The sequence below is a fragment of the Mustela lutreola genome, chromosome 3, assembly GCF_030435805.1.
Source record: "Mustela lutreola isolate mMusLut2 chromosome 3, mMusLut2.pri, whole genome shotgun sequence".
Taxonomy (NCBI): domain Eukaryota; kingdom Metazoa; phylum Chordata; class Mammalia; order Carnivora; family Mustelidae; genus Mustela; species Mustela lutreola.
Genome location: NC_081292.1, coordinates 3,142,730 through 3,167,334, shown reverse-complemented (window position 1 = coordinate 3,167,334; position 24,605 = coordinate 3,142,730). Strand labels below are relative to the sequence as shown.

The 24,605-nt window shown below is 51.6% G+C and overlaps 1 protein-coding gene across 3 annotated transcripts in view; it reads right to left on the bottom strand.

Moving 5' to 3' along the window:
* The window catches only part of AGO2 (argonaute RISC catalytic component 2), a 93,865-nt gene that overhangs the window by 32,942 nt on the left and 36,318 nt on the right, over positions 1 to 24,605 (bottom strand). For all 3 annotated transcript variants that reach the window (XM_059165545.1, XM_059165544.1, XM_059165546.1), the window contains exon 2: positions 14,697 to 14,889. In XM_059165545.1, the coding sequence (XP_059021528.1) occupies positions 14,697 to 14,889 (193 nt within the window). The remainder of the gene's footprint in view (positions 1 to 14,696; positions 14,890 to 24,605) is intronic.

Genomic DNA, 24,605 nt, shown 5'->3' with positions numbered 1-24,605 from the left:
GAGAAATAAAGTGCAGGTGACCAGGGGCGGGGCGCCGACCCTCCCCACAACCCGCACAGGCAGCGCAGCCCTCCCCAACGTACCTGCGCACGGCAGCTACTGACCGACCGCGGATCGAGGCCGGTCAGCACGCATTTCATACACTGTCTCTACTGTAGGCTGTATTCTTACAATAAAGTGAGCCAGAGAGAAGAAAATGTCATTAAGAAAATCATGAGGGGGCGCCTGGGTGGCTCAGTGGGTTAAGCCGCTGCCTTCGGCTCAGGTCATGATCTCAGGGTCCTACATCGGCTCTCTGCTCAGCAGGGAGCCTGCTTCCTCCTCTCTCTCTGCCTGCCTCTCTGCCTGCTTGTGATCTCTCTCTGTCAAATAAATAAATAAAATCTTAAAAAAAAAAAAAAGAAAATCATGAGGAAAAGAAAATATGATTACTTTCAGTACCGCATTTATTGAAAAAAAAAAAAACCCACATGTACGTGGACATGTGCAGTTCAAGCCATGCTGTCCAGGGTCCACTGTATTAACAAGATGAGTCCAGCGACTTGTGAAAAATGACATGAGTCCATGCCGGGCAGATGTCAGGAATTAAAGGTCGAACCTAATGAGACAAAAGTAACCAACACAAACCGTATGACACACGTCACATAAAAATCTACAGCAGCAACACGTCCAGAAGAAAACCCAGGAGAAAAAAATCTCTAATGACCTTGGGGACAGACAGAGATTTCTTAGAATACAAACAGTATGAACTGCAAGAAAATAAAAAAGAAAATAAAAAGAAATTCAAAAACATCATCAAAATTAAAACTTTCACTCTTTAAAAACTACAGTTACAAAAAAGACAAGACAAGACACCAGGAGTAAATATTCAAGAAACACACTCAGGTGTCTGATAGAGGACACGCACACACGGCGTGTTTTTTAAAAATTCTCGGGACTCAGTAGCACAAACAAGCGAACCCTAAACAGTGGGCATGGCCAAGAACAGACACACTGAAGACGCTGCTACAGAGATGGCCCGGAAGTGCACGGAAAGACGCTCCTCACTGGGCAAGAGGAAAACACTCACAAAACCAGCCGCAGAGCCCACCACGCACCCGCGGGGTCCACCTTGACAGACCGCCCAGACCGGCTCGGTGAAGGCCAGCCTGCTCCACAGATCCGCCCGGGGCTGCTGTGAGCCGAGCAACAGCCCGGCCACTCGGCGGGGGGGAAAGCTGGCCGCTTCTCAGAAAGGTCAGTGTCCATTCACCACGCCACCTCGTAACCCAGCAGTCACAGAAGAGAAAGGAAGACACACAACTACGTCAATGCTCAAATGCAAACGTGTGTCGCAGTCCCACACTGGAACCGACTCATATGTCCGTCAACTGGTAGAGAGACGAATCAGGGCCCAAGGTTACGACAGGACATCGTGGGCACTGCTAGTGCCAACACGCTGGCTGCGGGTTAGAAATATGCCTGGGAAAGAGAATGATACCAAACGGCACTACCGCAAGATTACGTTTGTAGGAGACTCTCTCGAAGGCACGTCACTGGTCGCCTCTAGACACGGGGTGGGGGACTCACTGAAAGGGACAGGGAGGAGTTCTGGGGAGTCAGAACGTCCCACACCGCGATCAAGGTGGCTGTTCCACGTGTATGCATGGTTTTTGTTTTTGTTTTTTTAAAAGATTTTATTTATTTATTTGACAGAGAAAGATTGCAAGTAGGCAGAGAGGCAGGCGGGGGTTGGGGAGAAGCAGGCTCCCCGCTGAGCAGAGAGCCCAGTGTAGGACCCTGAGACCATGACCTGAGCTGAAGGCAGAAGCTTTAATCCACTGAGCCACCCAGGCGCCCCATAGGCACAGATTTTTAAAGCTCACTAACTCAAAATTAAAAAGGGATGCATTTTGTTGTATATAAATGTATCTCAATAAATTTATGTTTTAAAAATCAAAATGTAAAAAGGTTTTTAATTATGATTACTTCAAAGATGTAGGAAAAGCATGACTAAAATTCAACACACGTTCACTATTTTTTTTTTAAGTTAGCAAACTAGGAACAGATGGAGGACATTCATCTGGTGGAGCACTCCAGGATTCACATCCAAAGCGGGGCCACAGACCACAGGCACCACAGAAGGGTAAGAACGGAGAAGGACTGTAAAGAGGAAAACCCCTTACTGGTGGACCTTAGTGCTATGCTTGTTGAAAACCCAGACAAACCTGCAGGCAGGTGCAGAGTTCCTGCCTTTCTATCCGTGGAACCGCAGGGCCCCGCACACCGTGGACATCCATGAACACACAGAAATGCACGCACACGCTTGCCCCCAGTACCGAGTCTCTATTCATTCACTCACTCACTCACTCACTCATCTGTTCGCACTCTCGGGCAGATGGTGGGCAGGGGAGGAGCTCGTGGACAAGGCTGATCATGCCTGAAACCCAGGAAGCCCAGTCTCATGCTGCAGGGCCACGAGGGAAGGGCCGGGGAATCCAGTATTCGCGGCCCTCGGTTGAAGCCCAAGCCACGTGAATCTTTGGTCTCTACGAACGCCTGCTGCCCTATATTGAGTCCAATACCTGGCACAACAGTGCCACTCCACATGCCAAACAGTGGGCTCTTCTGTGGCCGGAGTCACACCCCGTGCGCTCCGAACTGCCAGCTCCTGGCCGAGTGTGGCGCACAGCCGGGGCTCAGTAAATATTTGGGGAAAGAAGGAAGCTGTTCAACCGCTGCGGGAGTGAGTCATCCTGACATGCTACCAAGGAGCCCTGTGTGGGGGACCAGTCGTCCAGAACCTTGGCCACCATACAGACGAGAGAAGACCCCAATTATTCCCCGTTCTGCTCCCTCCCACACCTCCGTGGCTGACTCTCATGGCAGGGAAGGGGCTGTCACCTTGTACGATCTGGCAAAACATCAACAGGGATGGCACCACTTCATTTCGAGGCCAGGACGCCCACTCTCTGTGAGACAGCACGCCCCTTCCCTCGTTAACACGGACCGGCTCCCTCTGGCTTGCCGGTGACTCACCTTCCTTCCTTCCTGCTTCTCGGTCTCTCTCTCTCTGTTCTACCAGCGGGAAACAGAGGAGCATACAACTTGCCAGGTCAGGACCACCTTCTCAACTCTCCTCCCTCTCGGGGAGCTTTGTACTAGCCCTCAATGAACTTGGCTTTGCTTCCCACAAAAACAAAAACAAAAATGAAACAAGCAAGAAACCAAAAAACACTAACAAAACAAAACCCAAAACCCCAAAAAACAACTTGCCATTTCAGTCCGTTACACGCATGGCTCGGCAGCACGAGGGATGTTCACGCTGCTGTGCATCCGTCACCACGGTCCATCTCCACGACCGTCTGATGCCTCAGGGGTAGGTCTGCCCCCATTAAACACGAGTCCCAGGGACCCGACTTGACTAGCTGCTCCTTGGCAACTGCTGGAACACTTCTCAGCGGAGCCACCTGGGCACGTGCGACTTGGTTTCCCGTGTTCAGGCCGGCCTTCCTACCATGTCTGGTCCTGGACTGCATGAGTCTGGCTCGGGCGACAGACACCACGACTGAGCATAAACTTGGGGCTACGCTCCTGACATCACTTAGAAGGCAACAGCCCCTAAAGACGATCTGCGCTCACTCTGCAGACCCCTAATGGGCTCGTCTCTTACAGAATGGTCCCCGTAATAAAATGTCTGCCAGACACGACACATGCACAACCCACTTAGCCCTCACACAGCCTCAGAGGTGGCCTCTGTCCTCGCCACTGATGCCCAAGGATGCAGCCACATGCAGGCACAAGCTACTAAGTGCCAGCAGCAAGATGCGAGACCGCCTGGCAGTATCTGGAACATGTTTGCTGAGCCAAACAGGCTGGCACACTTCCTATTTGCTTTTTAATCCTTTTGTCATAATTCTGGGCAAGTTTTCTCTTAAAAAAAAAAAAAAATGTAGTCTTGGGGACCCCGGGGGGCTCAGTTAGTTAAGCAGCCCACTCTTGATTCTGGGTCAGGTCATGATCTCAGGCTTGTGAGATCAGGTCCAGCACTCAGTGGGAAGCCTGCAAAAGATTCCTGCCCCCCGCTGTCGTGTGCTCGGCAATCTTTTCTTGATTCCTAACTACACAGGTTTTGCGTTTAATGACATCTTCACTGTCAATTTCAAATACAGATAATGCCGGAAATCTGCCTGGACCACCTCCTCATCTCAAGCCTCTTCTCAGAAGTGATCTGTTCATTTTCAAATCTGTGCATTTACAGAAATACCCAGGTACATAAAAAGAAATACAATGTATCATTCTTTTTCAGACATATGGCATCACACACATGGTCTGGAGCTTGCTGTGTTCCTTCTAAGTGTCTCTGAGAGGGGCCCTTGTCACTAGATACAAAGTAGCCATCAAGTATAGAAAGAGACACATTATTGTATCACGTGCTCTGACTCATATTAACCAACCACTTACAACCTGGCTGTCTGTGCTTCCGGACTGGGAGCGCTGTGTCACTGTTGCCTACAGTGTCACTTGTCTACAGCTATGTGGTACTATGCAGAACTCACTTAACCATCCCTCCTGACTGACATGGGGATGGCTTCTCTTTCTTTCCATCACAATGTGAGACATACTCATACATCTCTTTGGGATAAATACTTAGAAGAAAGGATACATACACATACTATTTTCACTTTAACGTATGGACTGTCCTCAAAAATCTTGACCAAGGGACCCCTCCAGAGGGCAGCACCCGAGGTAAACAGCAGGCCACAAACAGTCCAGCCACACTGCAGCCCCCTGCCCACGCCCACCCCGCAGAGGGCTCACCCCTGCAGTGTTCTCTCGACAGAGCTGGAGAGGAACAAGGGCAGGACGGTCAGAGGGCAAGGAGCCATCTTGCCTGCCGTGCTCTGAGCAGAGCGCTCGAATTCTGACCCACTGCCGAGGTTTCCCAGTGCCGGCGGCAAGGCCCACACACCCCGGCCCAGTGCTGTGCTCTGGCTACTCTGTGAGACCATCTCTGTGTCCAGAGGGATACGGAAGCGTCTGGAGAAGAGGTACCTCGCCTTATACTGAATCCCTCCCACAGCAGCCACTTGGTGGTGCACGGTGACGGAGGGTGTGGCCCGAGAAGGAGGGCCCACTAGCAAGAACCCACAGTGACGTGTCACATAGGACATGGACGGCAGTTTTTGCTCAGCTTTGCACCAAAGCTTTAGGGTTGAACTTACTACCATCTACCATGTGCACTGCACAAGGTTTTGGGAACTCAGAGTTAAGACACTGTCCTTGCTGTAACAGAGGCTGTAGCGTGGAAGGAGAAACAGGTAAGGAGACGGATGTTAAGGACTGTCTTGCCTGTCATTCGCAGGGGACGGAGCACAGCGAGCTCTGTGCTTTCTCTGTCTTCCTGATCCACGCAGAGGCTCCCTCCAGCAGCAGCTCGGCCTCCGAGGACCAGATGCTGGTGGGACTCTCTTCCCCACGAAGGGCACGGACTGTGTCTCTCTTGCCCATGCTGCACCCCCGCTGGCACAGTACCCACCTCACGAGTGGGGGTTTCATAAATGTGGCTGGTCAGACTGCCGGCAGAGTTGGGAGAGGGAGGGTTAACCCAGAGTGCCAGCAGGTGTGTTTTGGTAACAGGAAAACTTTACTTCCAACATCTTTCTATGCTATTTTGATGGATAACAATTTTGAGATTGGACCTTAGCCAGAGTCCATCACGAGCCGCAGTGAAATAAAGACTCCTGAACGCTCACACATCTCACTAGGCCGCAGTTCCCAGCCTGGCTCAAAACCCAGGGGAGAAGCAGGCATGCTAGTAAACGGGCTGGCCGCGGCCACAGAAATGCAGCTCCAACCCCATCTTTATTACTTACTGTTTGACTTGAGGGAATTTCCAAACACTGGGTCACTTTATTATTTTTTTTAATTATTAAAAAAAGTTGGGCACCTGGGTGGCTCAGTGGGTTAAGCCGCTGCCTTCGGCTCAGGTCATGATCTCAGGGTCCTGGGATCGAGTCCCGCATCAGGCTCTCTGCTCAGCAGGGAGCCTGCTTCCCCCTCTCTCTCTCTCTGCCTGCCTCTCTGCCTACTTGTGATCTCTCTCTGTCAAATAAATAAATAAAATCTTTAAAAAAATTATTTAAAAAAGTTGTTATTCTAATACAAGTTATATTTATAATTAGGGTTACATTTGGTGGTATGACAAGTTTGGTACATTTTATTATCTCCACATGGCACAAGGTTTACATTTTAGATTTTTGTCAAGATATCCTGATTACAATGGCAACATGAGGCATGAGTATTACAGTGCCATCATCAAGCTGGTTCTTGTGAGACTCTCATGCTGCCCTGACATGAGAGCCTCCGCTTCTACTTCTCTCTGCTCTACCTGCCGAACCTCTTTGGAAACACACAGATTATCAACTTAGTCATTCTGAACTCTATTCTGCAGACACCTCTGTATTTCTTCATCTCTATCACTTTTTAAAGCTATTTTTAATATACCTGTTGTCTCAAAGGTTTTCTTCAATTTTGTTGCAAGCAAGGAAGTCATATTATTTCTGCTTTTCCCAGGAGGCAATTGAGTACTTTCTTCTAGCATGGATGACTGTGACCCTGCAATTGCACTCCTGGGTATTTACCCCAAAGAGACAGATGGAGTGAAAAGAAGGGCCATCTGTACCCCAATGTTTATAGCAGCAATGGCCACGGTCACCAAACTGTGGAAAGAACCAAGATGCCCTTCAACGGGCGAATGGATAAGGAAGCTGTGGTCCATATACACTATGGAGTATGATGCCTCCATCAGAAAGGACGAATACCCAACTTTTGTAGCAACATGGACGGGACTGGAAGAGATGATGCTGAGTGAAATAAGTCAAGCAGAGAGAGTCAATTATCATATGGTTTCACTTATTTGTGGAGCATAACAAATAGCATGGAGGACATGGGGTGTTAGAGAGGAGAAGGGAGTTGGGGGAAATTGGAAGGGGAGGTGAACCATGAGAGACTATGGACTCTGAAAAACAATCTGAGGGGTTTGAAGGGGCGGAGGTGGGAGGTTGTGGTACCAGGTGGTGGGTATTAGAGAGGGCACGGATTGCATGGAGCACTGGGTGTGGTGAAAAAATAATGAATACTGTTATGCTGAAAATAAATAAATTTAATTTTAAAAAAAAGAAGAATATATGGACCACAAGTAGGAGGACTGTGAAGTAGAGAGGCACCACTGAGGCAAAACACCACTGACAGCCTAGGCCCTCAGAGGCAGTGCCACAATACAGACCCATTCATGATGAGCAGATCTCACTGTGGATAACTGGGTCACTCTAGAAACTTGTTGATGGAACTACAAGGATATGGCAGTACACTCAGGTAAAGATATCAAATTTTAATCCCCAAAAGCCTTTTTCTGTTGCCGATGACAAAGTCTGAGTCATGTCTCCTTCATGAAAAAAAATAAAATAAAATAAACCAATACCCCCCAATCTTGTTTGAAAGGAGCCCAACTGCTCACACCAATAAAAAGCCCAGAAGATGTGTGGCTTCTCCGTGCCTTCCCCCACCTCTCAGAGTACATCTCAATCACAGGCCCACACAAGTGTCTGGCTCAGGGAAGCTCGGCATCGGCCACGGCCACAGGTGGACAGTCTCACAGCGCTTCCAGCTGGAAGACCGTCACTGAAGAAGCTGCTGAAACCAGCTGTCCCCAACGTTTTTCTCCAGAGACACGTGTTTTTCCTAAGTGGGTATTTTCAAGGTTCTCATGTCTTTGTCACGTGCTGTCTCTTTGGTACAGACACTCAGCAGTAGACCTGGCAGATCAAAAGGCAAGCGCCCTCTTTATTTTAATACTCCCACTAAATCACCTTCTGAAGAACCTGGCCTGGGACCCTGGACGGGCTCAGCTGGTAGTGCACACAACTCGCTCTAAAAGTCAGGATTATGAGTTCAAGCCCTACACTGGGCATGGAGCCTACCTAAAAAATTTAAAAATAAGGAGCCTGGACCAATGCATATTGGTCACACTGGGCAAATCCAAGTGTTTATTTTTTTTATTTTTCTTTTCATTAAGATAGTAGTTTTGCTTTTTTTTTTTTTTTAAATTTAAATCCAATTAGCCAACAAATAGTACATCATTAATTTCAGACACAGTGTTCAATGATTCATCAGTTGCATAGAACACCCAGTGCTCACCAATCACGTGCCTTCTTTCACGCCCATCACCCAGTGGCCCCATCCCGCAGCCACCTCCCCTCCAGCAACCCTCAGTTTGTTTCCCAGAGTCAAGAGTCTCTCATGGTTTGGTCTCCCTCTCTGATTCCTTTCTGCTATGATAATTGTCTTTCTGTCTGACATTTCATTTAGCATAATACCTTTCAGTTCCATACCCGTCGATGTAAATGGTAGGCATTCATCCTTTCTGATAGCTGAGTAACGCCCCACTGTGTATATGGACCACATCTTCTCTATCCATTCATCTGTTGAGGGCATCTCCATTCCTTCCACTGTTTGGCAACCATGGCCATTGCTGCTATGAACACTGGGGTGCACGTGCCCCCTTGTTTCACTACATCTGTATCTTTGGGGTAAATACCCACACTGTTTAGCTTTATAGATAAGGGAAATGAATCCCCCATTCTTTCTCTTAAAAAGACTGTAATCAGGAAAAAAATACGGCAGCAAAGAGCACTTCATACAGCACCAGCACAAACTGGGCAACCAATCTGAGTTTGCAAACTACAACTGAGAATTCTGTCTCTGACCATGACAAAGTAATTAGTCCTAGACTTATCCTTCTACCCTCACTACGAAACTACAGAAAATAGAGGACAGCTACTTCTGGCCCAGAAACAGGCGGCTCGAAGACTGACTAATGAGGCATGGAGAACTCATGAGGTAAGCCACATATCCGCTCGGCCTGGGAGCAGTTTCCAAACTACAGCACGGGGGAAAGGAGCAGCGGAGAGCCGCAGTCTCACTGCACTGGAGAGATGGGGGCAGAGTCTGGATCTGCAAAAAAGGCAGGAATATGTGGAACAAGGTACCAGAGAAGCAGCAGCCAGACTCCCTCAATGTTACGTATATAAGGTTCAGGAATGGCAAAAATTTACTGTGTGTGTAAATAAGCAAAAAGGGTGATGTTAGGAATCAAAGGAAAAACCTGTCGATAGAAACAGATCCCGAAAAGAGCCACATGTTGTAAAGAGCGAACAAGGACGGCTGTGATCCATGCGCTACTACTGTAAGGACACTCGAGGTCATTAAGAAGAAGATGGGGACAACGAGTGAACAGACGGGGAGTCTCAGCAGAGAACGTAAACTATGAAAAGGAACCAAATGCAAAACCTAGAACTCAGAAGTACAGCATCTAAATGCCAAGTATTAGATGATTACCATACAAGACTAGATACAACAACAAAAAGCAGAGAGGGTCAAGAGATCTTGAAGACAGATCAATAAGGATTATCCAAACTGAAAACAGAGAGGAAAAAGACGTTTTTAAAAATCATAGTTTCAATGACAATATAAAAATGGCCTAAGATACACGTAACTGCAATCCCATAGAGGAGAAAATGGGGCAGAAAAAATATTTTAAGAAATGATAGCCAACATTTCACCCAAATTTCATGAAAGATAATTAGCACACAAATCCAGAAAAACTCTAATGAACCCCAAGAAGGAAAAATACAAAGAAAATCACACTTGTGCACATCAGAATCAAACTGCTGAAAAGCAAAATTAAAACAGAAAATATTCACAAGAAAAATGACAAATTACATATAGGTGAAGTAAAATAAACTGAAAATTCACCAGAAGAAATGATGATTAAAAGGTAATATAATGAGGGCGCCTGGGTGGCTCAGTGGGTTAAGCCTCTGCCTTGGCTCAGGTCATGATTCCAGGGTCCTGGGATCGAGCCCCGCATTGGGCTCCCTGCTCAGCAGGGAGCTGGCTTCCCCGTCTCTCTCTCCGCCTGCCTCTTTGCCTACTTGTGATCTCTGTCTGTCAAATAAACAAATAAAATCTTAAAAAAAAAAAAAAAAAGGTAATATAATGACAACTTTAAAGAGTTGGGGGGAAAATGTAAATTTAGAATTCTATATCCAGCAAAAATATATTGCAAAATAAGAAGGAAATGAACACATTTGTAGATTTCCAAAAAGTGCTAGAAGAATTCATCCCCTCATGGGCACACCTGCACAAGAAAGGCTAATAGATGTTCTTTAGGCTGAAAGGAAGTGATGCCAGGTGAAAACACTCAACAGCGGAGAACTGGGTGCGGTTCATATACGGGTAAACAGACCGTTTTCTTAATTTCCTTAAAATAACAGCATCCTACCGTGGAATTTATAATGTATACAGAAGTAAAATAAATGACGACAACAGCAAAACGACAGACAGGTCAAAGGAATTACACTACTATGAAATTCCTACATTTTATACAAAGTTACAGTCTTAACACCAAGTCGACTGGTGACTCCAAGGTGCGGACTGAAATGCAGAAAGTGATCACGTAAAAAAGCAAAAAGAGGTAAAGGCACAAACTAGCCAAGGGAATCGATGGAACAGAGAAGGTCTGATGAGCCCAAAGGGAGAAGGGCAAAGAGAAACAAGAATAAAGAATAAAAAACAGTGGGACGGTGGCCCTCGACCGCAGGTAACTGAATTTACAGTTACATTGTATTTACGCAAATCGAACACGCCCATTAAGATCCGGAAATAGAGTAAGTCCCTGTGCTGTCTACAATGGACGTACTTGAAACACACACACAGGTTGACAGGGGAAGTCCATACAGGCTACACGCCAGCTGAACAGTAAGCTAGGGATGGCTGTGACTATACTGATAGCCAGGCAGAAAAGGCTTATTTTATTTATTTATTTATTTATTTATTTAAATATTTTACTTATTTATTTGACAGAGACCACAAGTAGACAGAACAACAGAGGCGGGGGTGGGGGAGCAGGCTCCCCGCTGAGCAGACAGCCCGATGCGGGGCTCGATCCCAGGACCCTGAGATCATGACCTGAGCCGAAGGCAGAGGCTTTAACCCACTGAGCCACCCAGGTGCCCCCAAATTTGAACACATTTCTAAAAACAAAAAAACATGGATTAAAGAAAATTCACAGGGAAAATGAGAGAATACTTTCAATGAAAATTAAAATGTATCAAAACTTGTGGGCTGTAGCTAAAACCAGGCACAGAGGGAAACCTACAGCCTAAACAAATGGACTGGAAAAGAAAGAAGGTTGAAATTTGATGATCTAACCTCAAAACGAATAGGGTAATAAAGATCAGAGAAAAGAAAACAGATGGGGGCATCCACAAACGAGAAAAATCAGCAAAGTAAAAAGCCGTTTCTATGCAAAGAAGGCTGTGACCGACAGCCCCGTGGCAAAGCCGATGAAGGAAAGAGACAGAAACAGGGTTTGCTCGGCGGGTCCCACCCACGTGAAAGGGACATTAGGAACCATTTCCGCCAGTCAACTCAACACCACGCAGGAACGGGATTCCTTGAGAGACACAAACCACCGAACTGACTGACACAAAAAGAGACAGGAAATTCTGAACAGCTCAGTATCTGATAAAGAAATGAAACAGTAGGAAGAAAAGTCAAGTCTGAGTCATTTCAGTGAAAAATTCAGTCACACATTCAAGAAAGAAATGACGCCCACCTTTCACGTTCCTCTTGCAGAATCCCGAGGAGGACGGAGCACCTCCCAGCCTGCGGGACAATGCCTCAAGCCCCTGCTATCAAAACCCAAGAAGAGAAATACAGGTCAATGTTTCTCGGAAGTAGAGACACAAAAATTGACCAAGAAATGCTAACAAATTAAGTCTGGCAATATATAAAAATAACTAATTGTGACTAAAGATGTGGGTCAAATTCATGCTAATTTAACACACAAAAAAATCAGTGTAAAAAAAACAATCAGTGTAATACACCTCCCTAATAGCAGGTGGGAAGGGGCCCCTGGGTGGGCTCAGTGGGTTGAGCGTCCGACTCTTGGTTTGGACTCAGGTCGGGATCTCAGGGTCGTGGGATCGAGCCCCACGTCAGGCTCTGTGCTCGGCATGGAGTCTGCCCGAGACCCTCTCTCCCTCTTTCCTCCACGCCCCCAAATAAATAAATCTTTAAAAATAAAACAGGAGGTGGGGGAAAAAGAAAGACTACCTGATCACAGCAACAGATGCAGAAAAAGCATTTGGTAGAACTCAAAACCTAATGATGGGACATTTCTCAGCAAACCAGGGAGAGAATTCCCTCCGCCTATTAAAGGGGCTCCGAGACAATCCTACAAGCACCAGAACATTTTGTGGGTGCAGGCAGGATGATTCCCCCCAGGAGTGGAAACAAGGCAAGGAAGTCTGTTTCTACCGCATCTATCCAATGCTCTTTACGCCGGGTTTCTTAGACGCTGTAATGAAGTAAAAAAAATAAATAAGTAAGTAACTTGCTTTAGAAATTGGAAAGAAAGAAAACGACCTTTGTTAAAAAAAATAATGAAAAACTCTTTAACGTCTTTAAAGTACACAACCAAATGGTTTTGGTATATTCACGGGGTTGTCCCCCTTAGAGAACCACAGCCCAAGTTTAGAAAACTTGTCATCACTCTGAAAAGAAACCCCACGCTCGTTAGCAGTCGCTCCTTCTGAAAAACTTCCTTCCTGGACGATGAAATTTTAAAATACGACTTATATGAACATCAAAGAACACAAGGAACTTAAGAGAGCATAAACGGAAAGGCGTCTGTGTGGAACAGGAGGACTAAGTCCCACCAGAAATTCAGGTAGACCCCGTCCATGGGGACGGCAGCCCTGTGTTTGGACCAGAAGATTCAATGGCGTCCGCTTTCCCCAACTGATCTGTGCTTTCAAAGCCACCGCAAGAAAGTATTCCGGGGGCCTTCCTGGTAGCAGGGAAAATCAGTGGAGTCACCCCGCCCCCAAAGGCACCCAGGTAAGTAGATGGGGAAAGAGAAGTCTTCTCAACAGACTCTAACTTCCCAGCACACGAGCATTCGTCCAAGATGGGCCACAGGCCTGAACAGACACACCGGCCCGGGGCACATGGGGGCTCGGGAGGTTGAGCCACCAACTCTTGGTTTCGGCTCAGGCCATGATCTCACAGGTCGTGAGCTGGAGCTCCAAGTCAGGCCCTGAGCTCAAACCTGAGTCAGCTTGAAATTCTGTCTCTGCTCCTCCCCCTGCCTGAGCGCACACTCTCACACTCTCGCACACTTGTGCGCTCTCCCAAATAAAATCATACACACACACACATATATATAAGTCATATGTATAATAAATAAAATCACATATGTGTGTGTGTATATATATATACCCAAAATGTAATCTGCTTAAAAAAGAATACCTTGCTCCCTTCAGACAGACAAAGATTTCCTGGAGAGAACATACAATATCATAACAATTTTCAACATTTTATAGCTTGGATGTCAACAAAATTATAAAAATCTGCTCATTAAGAGACACCACTTAGTGCCATGGCAAGCTCAAACCAGGCAGAAAACCAACACTGACCTGTACCTGACACCGACCTGTACCTCACAATGACCTGTACCTCACGTACATGACCGACTCCGACAGACCAGTAACAAAGATGCAAGGCAGGAAGGGGCTTTAACAGACACTTTATTAGAAAATACTATGTGGGGGCGCCTGGGTGGCTCAGTGGGTTAAGCCTCTGCCTTCGGCTCAGGTCATGATCTCAGGGTCCTGGGATCGAGCCCCACGTCGGGCTCTCTGCTCAGCAGGGAGCCTGCTTCCCCCCCTCTCTCTGCCTGCCTCTCTGCCTACTTGTGATCTCTGCCAAATAAATAAATAAAATCTTTTAAAAAAAAAAGAAAGAAAGAAAAGAAAAAGATATACTACGTGACGTGCAAATGTAGCAGAATCACAGCTACGAGCACAGGGAAAGTGCTCGACTCACTCTCAGGACGTGGAAATTGAAACCACAAAGAGAAACCAAGAGACACCACTGAAACCTCAAAACTCCCCAAGACTGACCGTCCCACACACTGAAGACACGGGACAACCAGAACCTCGCCCGGACGGTGGGAGAGCGAGGCCCAGCCGCCCCTCCGGACAGCCCCTTCGCGGTGTCTCACACTGCTAAGCCTGCGCCTCCCCTGAGACCCGGCAACTTCACTCCTGCATCCAAGAGAAACGAAAACGTGCGTGCCCACAAAAGACTTCAACAGCTTTGTTCATGATGGCCAAACCCAGACAGCCCAAGCATCCAACAAGAGGATGAAGAAACTATGAAATCCTCGTATCATGGGACAGTCCTCGGCAGTGACAACTAGAAGCTATTGATCCACACAGCAATAGGAGTCCGTCTCAACGACTCACGCCCAGTGCAAGGAGCAGGTCGCGGAGACGCCCCACAGGCTGAGTCCTCTGTGCCCCGGCCCCTCCCCCGCAGCAGGGAACAAACCAGCGGTGACACAGGTCAGAGCAGCGGCCTCGGGGCTGCAACTGAGGAAGAGGGCACGAGGAGACGCTCTCGGCCTATGGGCGGGCACAGGACCGTGTCCAAACACGAACCTACACCCTCAAACTGCATCAAGACGCGATGAACTACATGACATTTTTGGAAAAGGAACCGCACAGAAAGCTCCGGGGAAGGGCCTGCTGCGTGCGCAGGGGAGCCACGCGTCCGTCACAACCGGTAGAGGGTGAAGCGACAGATACCTGTTCACTCTCCTGGGGCATTTCTCCGGCTTGATGTCCAATTCGTAATGATAGATGTCAATTTTTGGAATGTCCATTTCAAAGAAGTTGGCCTGTAACTTGATGGTTCTCCCGGAGGTCCCGAAGTCGGGTCTAGGCGGAGGCTTGAAGGCATATCCTTGGATGGGCGGCGGCGGCGCGGGAGGCGCAAGCACTGGAAGGGCCAAGAGAACGCGGGTTACCCAGGGAGCAGCGGCTTTCCCGGAGCTCGTGCGCCGCCGCCACCGTGCAGCCCGCCCTTCCCAGCTCCCACGGACCCGCTGTCACACGCCGCCCCCCACAGTGGGGCTCACGAGGGCCCCCTGCCACGGCTTGCCCGGGGCACCACTTCCTACCCCCACCCCTCCTCCAGGGGCTTCAGACAGCTGTGCTCGGGCGACTGTCCGTGCCATCTCTCCAGTCCCTGGAACCACAACGCACGCCCTTCCCCGCAGACCAACAGCACATTTCCACAAAGGGGGGCCTCAACGTCAAGCCACCTGTTGACTTCAAACGCACCGCAGTGGCTCACGGCTCATGTGTGTGTCTGTACATCGCTGCCCTGTCTTTGCATGTGACAGAGACCGGGAAAACGGGACCATGTGAATTCTCAGGAGACGAGACCCAAGGGTTACGATGCATACGGGGGCCAAGAACCCCACGCTGGGGGCCCTGCATTCCCGGGTGAGTCGTTCACTTAAGCAAGGGATGTACTCCTCCCCCACAGACAGTAGACAGAAACTTCACCCCACGCAAATTTTCACTAATTCTAGTAAAGTTCACACTGTGGCTTAGGAAAAGAAATCAACTAAATATTTTTCCAATAACAGAATACTCTTAATTTTTGCTTGTCTTTTTTTAAAAATCCTCCTCGTTAAAAAATAAAAAAAAGAGAGAGAGAAAGACAGAAAAAAATCCCACATACTTCAATCCCTGCTGATATTTACCGGAAACGAAAGTACGCTACTAAGAATAATTTAAGCTGTTTTTACTGCATTACTGACCTAGAAAAACTCAGAGCCCTTCAGTTACTCTTTTTGTTTTGTTTTCTTTCTACGAGAAAACAAACATGCTTCAAAGGTTGTTATTCTCACTGAGTTGTACCACCTGGAACCCTCCAGGTCCGTCTCACGGAGCAACTCTGACCTCACTGACCGTAGATGCCGTGTTGACAGACTCGCACACCACACACCAGCCCTTCAACAAGCACACTTGTGTGCCCCTTACTCCTTACTCGTGCAACGTCCGGGACGGAGGATACAAACATGAACAGTGCAGGCAGCTCCCGGGGCCCCTCCCGGAGCAGCGTGGGGACGCGCGCCAGCAGAGGACTGGGCACCGGGCGGGTCTGCTCCCCGTAGGCACAGGCTACGCGTGATCCTCGGCACTACAGACCCTGCGCCTGCCCAGGCGCGGACCGCACCGTCTGCCCGCACGCCCTCCCTGCTCCTAGGCAGAAGCCTAATCTACAAGATGCATCTTGCGAATACAGAAGCACAGCGGAACCGCACACGAGTTGACAACTGTGCCCCAGGAAGTGCCCAGCCACAGAGACCCTTCCCCTTTCAGGAACCAGAGCACCAGCCACACCAAATAAGTGCTTTCCAGTTTACACGGTGCTTTTCACATGTTTCTTGACTGTGCATCACAGCTACGGAGCCAAGATGTTGCTTCTGAAAAGGGAAGCTGTCCAAGGCTCAGAGAGGAGCAGCGAGCCGGGGTGCCCGTTTCTGAAGCAAGGCTTCCTTCCGCCCCTCAGCGGCCATCTGTCCCCAGCTAGAGGGGGATGAGTTTACTGTCCTAAAATCTAACCACTGGCACAGACATGCCTGCAGCCCATTTCTCTGGCTGAGCCCGTTTCTCCCGTCTCCGTGATACCTACCGCTTCTGGAGAACCGCCGCGGGAAACTAGGGAACCTGCCGCGGCCCGTGTCACTGACCCGGGTCAATGAAAGCGGCGGGAAAACACAGCGGCGATACGTTCACGGAATACGTGACTTCACAAGCCATTTCTTCCTTGCTTCTAGCTTTTAACCCGAAAATCCTGAGAGCTCTGGGCCGGTGTGCAGAGTACAGGACCACAAACCAAGCCCTGACGGTGCCCCAAGCAGAGCAGGGGGCGGTCCCCACAGCTTCAGGCCCCCGGGAAGGAAACGCTCCTAACATGAGGCTACAGAGTCCGGCCCAGCCTTGCCCTCGGGGAGATCCAGGACTCATGCCTCATGGGGAGTCGTAAAATGCTAAGACAAGCAGGACTGGGACCCGGAGGGGACCTCCCCCAGGCCAAGCCGTGTGAGAGAGCCTGGGCGGTTGCTTTTGTGGGGGTCGGCTCTTGGCCCAGGGGAAGATGATGTTCTGAGATGAAAACCCAATGCCGACCAGCACACACACCTTCTTCACGGTCAACACAGATGACTCCGAAAATTAATTCCAGTGTCACCTAGAGAGCAACTCGCCACGCGCGCCCTTCCCGTGGCCCATCTCCACTCACCTGCGCCGCAGGAGGAACAGAGAAGCAGAGATGCCGGGGAGCCATGGACAAGTGGGGGGGGGGGCTCCACGCCCCAAGCCCACGGCCCCAAGCTTGGTGAGCACGTGCTACGGAGATGGGGGACGGTCCTCAGCTCAGCCTCCCCTGCCGAGGGGACCATCAACATCTGCTGAATACAGGACAGCCCAAGAGGAGGATCTGGGGGGGCTTCACCAGAGAAGATGTCCCTGAGCGGCTCAGTGGGGACTTCACCCCAAAACCCGACCCTGCGGTAAGACCCCAGGTCCTCTCCAGCTGTGCCGACGCCGGCCACCCGTGCTGGTCCCAGCACCCTCCCCTCCTCCAGGTGCTCCCAGCTTCTCCACCCTCCGCGAGACACGCTGCTTCCCTCTGCTCAAAGCTCCGCCGGATGCCCAGGCCCGCATCTCCCCCCGCCACGGCCCCAGCAGGTGCACCCCTCTCCCACCTGGCCATGGGGCACACGGTTCTGCTGGGAATGTGTTTCCACTGTGTCTGTGCCATCGGACTGCTGCCCTGGGGGGCGAAACCCTGGGGAATAGGAAGGCGACCCCTCCTTCCTCATCCAGGAGCCCTGGACGGTCACCACAGGAAGGGACCTCGGCAGGGGGGAAATGGCGGGTCCGAGGCCAGCACAATCCCTGGCCCACCACTGACGCACCCGCGAGTTGCACCACTGACCGAAGCGCGTTACAAGGGCCGGGGAGCCCCAGCATGTAAGCCGGCACTGGTAACGCAGGCGACGAGTGTTTGCGGAACTGCTGCTGGGAACTCGGCACACGTGCTCAGAAATTCCATTTTTAGAGCCACGTCTCCATCAGTGAAAGGGAGACATAGTGAATGAGTAATCAACTTCCTATATGAGCAACTGGGTCACGGCAACTGGGAAGTTTTGCTGGTTTTTTTCTTTCTTTCTTTTTTTTTCTGTTTTTTTTTTTTACAGGCGCCGTGGAAAGCGAGCCTGTCGCTGTGTCCTATGTAAGGCTTCTGCGGGACGGGGCTCTCCTCCCCAAGAAATCCAGGTCTCAGGGCGGGGACTGTCACCCGCCTATTTTCATGGGAGGGTCCCAGAGCAGGCTGTGTGACACCTGCCCCACGCACCACCTCCTGGCGGCCCCCTGCCAGAGCGGGGCTTCTGTCCCAGCCCTCCCTAAGTAAGGGGTGCACACGCAGGACAAGAAGTGGGGTGACCAGAGAGTGAAGACTTGTAGAGGCTCTCCCACGTAGCAGATAACTGAGAGCCTGCGGGTCCGGGTCACCTGTCTTCTTCACTTAACTACAGGTCACAGAGCACTTTCCACAGTGGCCTCCGTGGGCGACTGCCTACCGAACACGTGGTCTCGCTTCCCCACCTGTGATGACGGACAGGGACCAGGTGGCCGCTTTCATACAGTGCGGTCTTCTCTGACGTCAAAACAAACACTTACTACAGAAGATACAAAAAAATACAGAGAACAGAAAAGTTGCCTGTGACGCCACCAGAGGTAATCTCTGTTCAAAGTCAGTCTCTGCACACACGCACGACACACAATGTGTGCACCTGCGCTGACACAACCATGCAGACTTCTCCCTGACGGCTTTCATCTAACGTCATATTACGCAATTCTCCACAACGAATCTTTGCTGAGGGCCCTGCGCACGGAGCCGTCTCCTGCCGATGCATCTCAGTGGTTTCCAAACATTCCCTGTAAACAGTAAGCGCTGCGCTGAAGACCCACGAAGGAACATCTCTACCTGTGTCCTTGGAGCGGAAGCAGGGGGCCCACTGGAGGGCTCAGCACACGAGGGGGACCCTGCCTTCCGCAGCACCCGCCGGGGGCTCCCGTGCCACCTATGGCCACTGCCACCCTTGCACCCACACACGGAGATCAGACTGTCCGATCGACGCGCGGCCCTCGCTGGCTCGGGCTCCAGGTTTCTGGTCTCTACAACGAAGGACTTGCTGACCAATTAATGCCCTGAATCTGACCCCAGGCCAGGCACGGACGCACCCCCAGGAACACAGGGTCTGAGTGAGAGGCCGCAGTGCACAGACAGGAACGGGGTCCTGAGCCCAGATGCCGGGCCTCGGAATCTGCAGGACGAGCATCTTCCCCAGGGCGGCTGCCGAGCCCTGCCCAGCCCGCCCCCCCACCGGCCTCCATCTCTGCCCTCCTGCTACCACGACCCACACGTCAGAGGCCTCTAGGCCATGGGCACACCACCGCTTCACGGCTCAGCCTGGGAGCTGTGTCTCCTGCTCCTCCACACAGCCCATCAGGCCTTTGGGGTGCCCTGGGCCCCCTCAACCACTATGCTCGTTTCAGTCACTTCCCGGGGTCCAGGTGACCACATGATGGGTGTCCTTCCAGGACACATGTCTGTTGGCCTCAGAACCCAGCCAGGAGCCATCCACGTGCCCACCGAAAGGACCCAGGAGACATATACAGGAGACCAGACCCCCCACTGCTCAGCTTCCCACACCCCAGACGTCTACACTGGCGTTCTGTGGTTTTTCTCTTTTTGCTGTCCTGGCTTCCTTGAGAAACAAGTGAGGCCCAAGGCCCATCTCCACCCCAGGAGCTGCCAGGAGGCGGCAGGCACCTGCTCTTCTGCCCTGCCTGGCCTCTCTACCACAGCCTTCATCAGGGCAGCTCGTCTGGCCTCCTCAAGTTCAAGTCCCGCCACCAGGTGTCCCTCAGACCAGGCCCGACCAGGCCGAGTGCCCTGGAGCCAGGGCCCTGAGAGTGAGACGCAGGGCCCATCACCTGCGGACCCCAGCCCTGGAGAGGGAGAGTCAAGGGGAGCACCCCTGAGCCAGGAGGTCTCAGCCCGGAACCCACGCAGACAACTCGGAGGGCCTGTGAACCTGGGCTGAGCTCAAAGTGAAATGCATCGCTCCTTTCCCTCATGAGCAAGGACAACCAACCACACGAGGACATACCTGGGACATGGGGAAACAGAAGGCTCCCCGGCCACATGGCGGCGAACGGGTTCCAACCCGCTGCTACTGTGGGCACTGGGGGGCTATCAGTTGGGTGCCTGACCCCTCTCCCAGCTCGTGGGTACATGCACACTCTCTCTCTCTCAAATAAGTAAAAAACCTTTAAACTCACTGCTACTTCAAAACCATGGTATTTACTAGACTGGCTGCCGGACCCTCACTAAACGTGGTAACGTTTGTTCTGTTATTCTGTTAACTGTACTTCGACATGACCAGCTTTCCTCGTCATCCTATGTGTCTCGTCCTGTGCCTTGAAAAACATTCTTATTCTACCCATTACCTTCACCAGCCTGACAAAGGGCTTCATGACCCCGAATGCGTGAGAACCGCCTGCTCCAAGGGGATGGGGTGGCCTCATCTCTAAGCAGAGAAGACGGCGTCTCAGTTCCCGATAATGTCACAAACCGACACCGCCCCCCCAGGTTCGTGGTGGGGTGACGGGGGGGTGGGGGCGGCTAGCTGGTCCTCGGACACGGAAGGCCCCAGAGGCAGCATCACACCCCGCAGGCCTGCAAACCAGGCGTCTGTCTCCGCGGCTGCCCCCCCCCAGCGCCTGTCCCCGATGTGATGTGAGCTCATGATTTACCAGCTGCCATGGCAACCGGCTCGCCAGGCTCATCGCACAGGCTGCCTACCAGGCAGGGGCTCGGCGCTGGGAATCAGACATCAGACATCCTGCTAAGGCCTGACAGCATGGGCTTGTATTCAAAACGGGAGGCCCGTCTCCATCCCAAGACCAAACCTGTACATGGTCTCAGGACCCCACAGCTCTGCCCATTCACCTAGAAGCAAATCGGGGGGAAGAAGTGAGCAGTCACCAGGCAAGTTTACCTGGTGACGAGCACAGAAAGGCCGCAGCAGACAAGCATCGTTGTTCCGAGAAGCTCTTCATTTCTGCTGTTTTCTAAACACCGAAGCACATGGAACAGAATTCGTACAAACCCTGCGTAACCCGTGCGGCCTGCACTCTGGCAGGAGACACTGGCTTGGAGCAGCCTCGGCCCCGCACCCAGGCTCCTCCCACCGCCGCTGCCCCTGCGCCTCACAACCAGGACCAACGCCAATGTCCTGGCGCCGGCTTCCACCATCAGGCCAAGAGCAACATCCCTGGCCACTGATGATACGTAATAAACAGCAGAATTTGGGGCCGGAAGTCACCTTGGAAACCGTGGGGAGAAAGTAACTCACCCTTTCCCCCGAAACCTGCTCTGAGTCACGGACTTGGGGTGAGCCTGGCTCCAGGAGGGTCTGGGAGCTCCGCCTAGGGGAGGGGCCCGAGAGGAAGCCCACGGAGAGGGGAGCCTGGGGCTTCCCACCCCCGCGAGGGCTCCTGTCACCACATCTTACTAGCAGCCCAGCATCTTCCAAAACAAAAGGACCTCGGTGACTCTTTGCCTTTGGGTAACTTAAATGTTCCTCAAGATACACGTAGCTCACAGAGTCATTAAATTAACACAGAGTCTGGCCCTCGGTGACTGGCAGGTGACCACCGGTCCAGGCTCTGGATTCACTGGCTGACGTGCCGCTCGCTGTACTGGCTGTAGGGCCAGCAACACAGCGTTCCTCCAGGAAGGGAGCCCAGCCCACCAGCACCCATGTCTCAGCGGGACCAGGACAGTCAAAGGTCTGCCACCGAACACCATCCTTCCAGAGCCTCGAAGCAGGCATTGGTATTCAATGTCATGTATCCTCCGTTTCCTTCTAGAATTCTGTTTTCACTATACTGGGCATCAGCCAGAAATTATGAAGACAAGAGAAAGTGACAAAAATAGCTCAAGGCCGTCCAGGCCTCCTATGCCACAATGTGGGCCAGGCCGGGCATCAGCTCCTTCAGGCTTCTGGACATCCCTGGAAGAGGCAACAGCAGCTTTGGGGCTGAGTGACTCGTCAGGGTCCCCGGCTGGGCAGTGGCTGGGTAGGACCACCACCCAGGTCCGTGTCTCCTGTACCTTTGCTTTCATCATGGGCTAGAAAAGGACAGGTTCTGAAGGCTCCTGGGGCCCAGACCAGAGAGCAGAAGCCGTCCGACCAGCACTCTCCTGCTACAACCAGGACAGACAGACAGACAGGCTGCCACTCAGCGCCTTCACCTGTTGCCTGCACAGGCAGCTATGGCTTACGGCCCCCCCAAGCCACTGAACACAACCGCGGCAGCCTCTCTGGGGAGCTGAATGGAGCCATTCTCAGAACAAAGCGCTACGAATGCAGACAGGGACATGGGCTCCTGTCAGCTGGAGAGAAAAGAGAACCACACTGTGTGCAAACCAGTGTTAGACCAGGCGACCCACCAGCCGACCGGGAGGAAAAGAAGCCAAAACCCCAAACCAAGCGCGCCCGAGCTCTCAGAGAGACGGGCTTCTGTCTGGCCGAATGCCAAGACAGGGAGGTTCCGCTCCCACATCCGGTTCAGGCCGCATGGCCTAGAGGAGACGAGCCCAGCCGGGTCGTGGTCTGGGTCGCGGTCACCCTCTCTAACGGCCAGCGCTCACCCCCGACCCCAACCTCCGAAGCCCACCTTGGCCTATGAGCTCCCACACTTGCAAGGGCACGAAGAAAGTAAAATGGGACATGGAGGGGACACACTGGGGGGGAGCGGTTCCCAGAGGCGGCCGGGGGCTCAGCAGGTGTGCATCATCACGGCCTAGGAGAACTCCGCGCTCAGCACACCGGAACCCGGCGTCTGGGCTCAGGACGCAGCTGGCCCCACACCGGAGCTTCAGGGGAATGCTCGGAGCTAGCCCGGAGGGTGGGGGGCTCCGAAAACACCCCAAGGCTGACAGACCATCTGATGAGTCCCTTTCTCCAGCATGGGGGCGTGTCCACAGCCAAGGGAGGCGCTCGCTTCTGCCCTTCACCCTCGGGCAGGTGTGCGCAGCACCTCCCACTCTGAAGGAGGGTGAGGAGAGACAGAAGAAGCAGACAAAACCCCAGGCAGGCTCCCAGGGCAAGGGGGCGGCGGGGGCGGCGGGAAGGATAGCCCCGCAGGGAAAGAAGCCAACCATGGAGTCAAAGAGCTGTTCTCTAGAAATGTGTCACCTTCATGCGGGCCACAGTTCCTGTAAATCTTTTCATTTCTTCCTCTCTTGGTAAAAAAAACCCTCTGGGAAATTCCAAGCTGTTGTAGCCTGATTCTTGGCAACACCCAAAAAAGTGGCCCTGGGAAGCAATGAGGGAAGAGGGGGGCAGCCGGTCACTCTGGGGCAGTGGGGGGTGGGGGTGATGAGGGGGCAAGGGGCTGAGCACGGCAGGTGCTCCCAGGTGACCGCACGGTCCTGGCAGCTGCCCCCGGCAGGGGGAGGCGGCAAGCCAAGCGGGCAGGAAGATTGCTATTGAACTGCCTCAGTCAACTTTTGTGGTTGAATGAGTAATACTCCAAAAATATTTTAACCTCGTTTCAGTGAGCGATACGCATGCCTCAGGATACATGACACCTACGTAGAGTCTAGGGCTGGTTATGAGCCACACACCCAACTGCCCTCAAGTCAGTGACTAACAGGACGGGTCTTCATCTTCGTTGGAAACGCTAAGAATTTCACCCACAAAGGATTTTTAAACAGGCTTTGGTGAACCAACCTCCAGTCATCATTTAAAACACGATTTCTTTGAGCAACGGTCCCCCAAGTCATCTCTGTGATCTGTAAATAGAAAATTTTCCCATAAAAATTGTTTCAATAAACTTCCCCCCATGTCAAAGACACCTCCTCTGACCCGCCCCATCTGTCCACAGTATGACAAAAACGGGAATAAACACAAGGGAGAATTAAAGAAATACTCGTAAAGCGTATATTCCCTCCCGCCAAAGCATCTCCCTAATGGCTGCCATGAGCACTGCCCGCGTGGGCTCCGCTCCGTGGCCCAACACTCCCGTGAGCTTGTCACAGGACTTCGCCACGCGACGTAAGCCCGTCTCAAAAGCTCCGTGAAAACACGGACCACCCCGTGGTGCGTTTGCCTCACGCTTCTCCACGGCGCTCACCACGTCCGACTTTCTCTTGATTCTGTGATTCTCTGGCTAGTAACGGCCTCGCCCACTAGAACGTAAGAGACGCCACGGCAGGGATTATGTCTGCTTTTGTGCAACTGTTGAATGAATGAATGAATGAAGAGACAAATAAAAGAATATCTCAGTGTCACATGCTTGGTAGAAACACCTTCCCTTGTTACTCAGTGTCAAGCGTTTCGTGGCACAAACGCGATGCGTCCCGTGAAGACGATCCTCCGTCTCCCACGCGCTGTCTCCACCGCTGCGACAAGAGAAGCCACGTTTATCAAGCATCTCCGAGACTCGGGGTGCGCTCCAGGCGCCTCCGCCTCTATCCTCACATCCACCCTCCTGGACACAGCTCGGGGCTCCCTGGAGGGTGACTTGGTGCCAGGCCAGCGGGGCACAGAGCAAAGA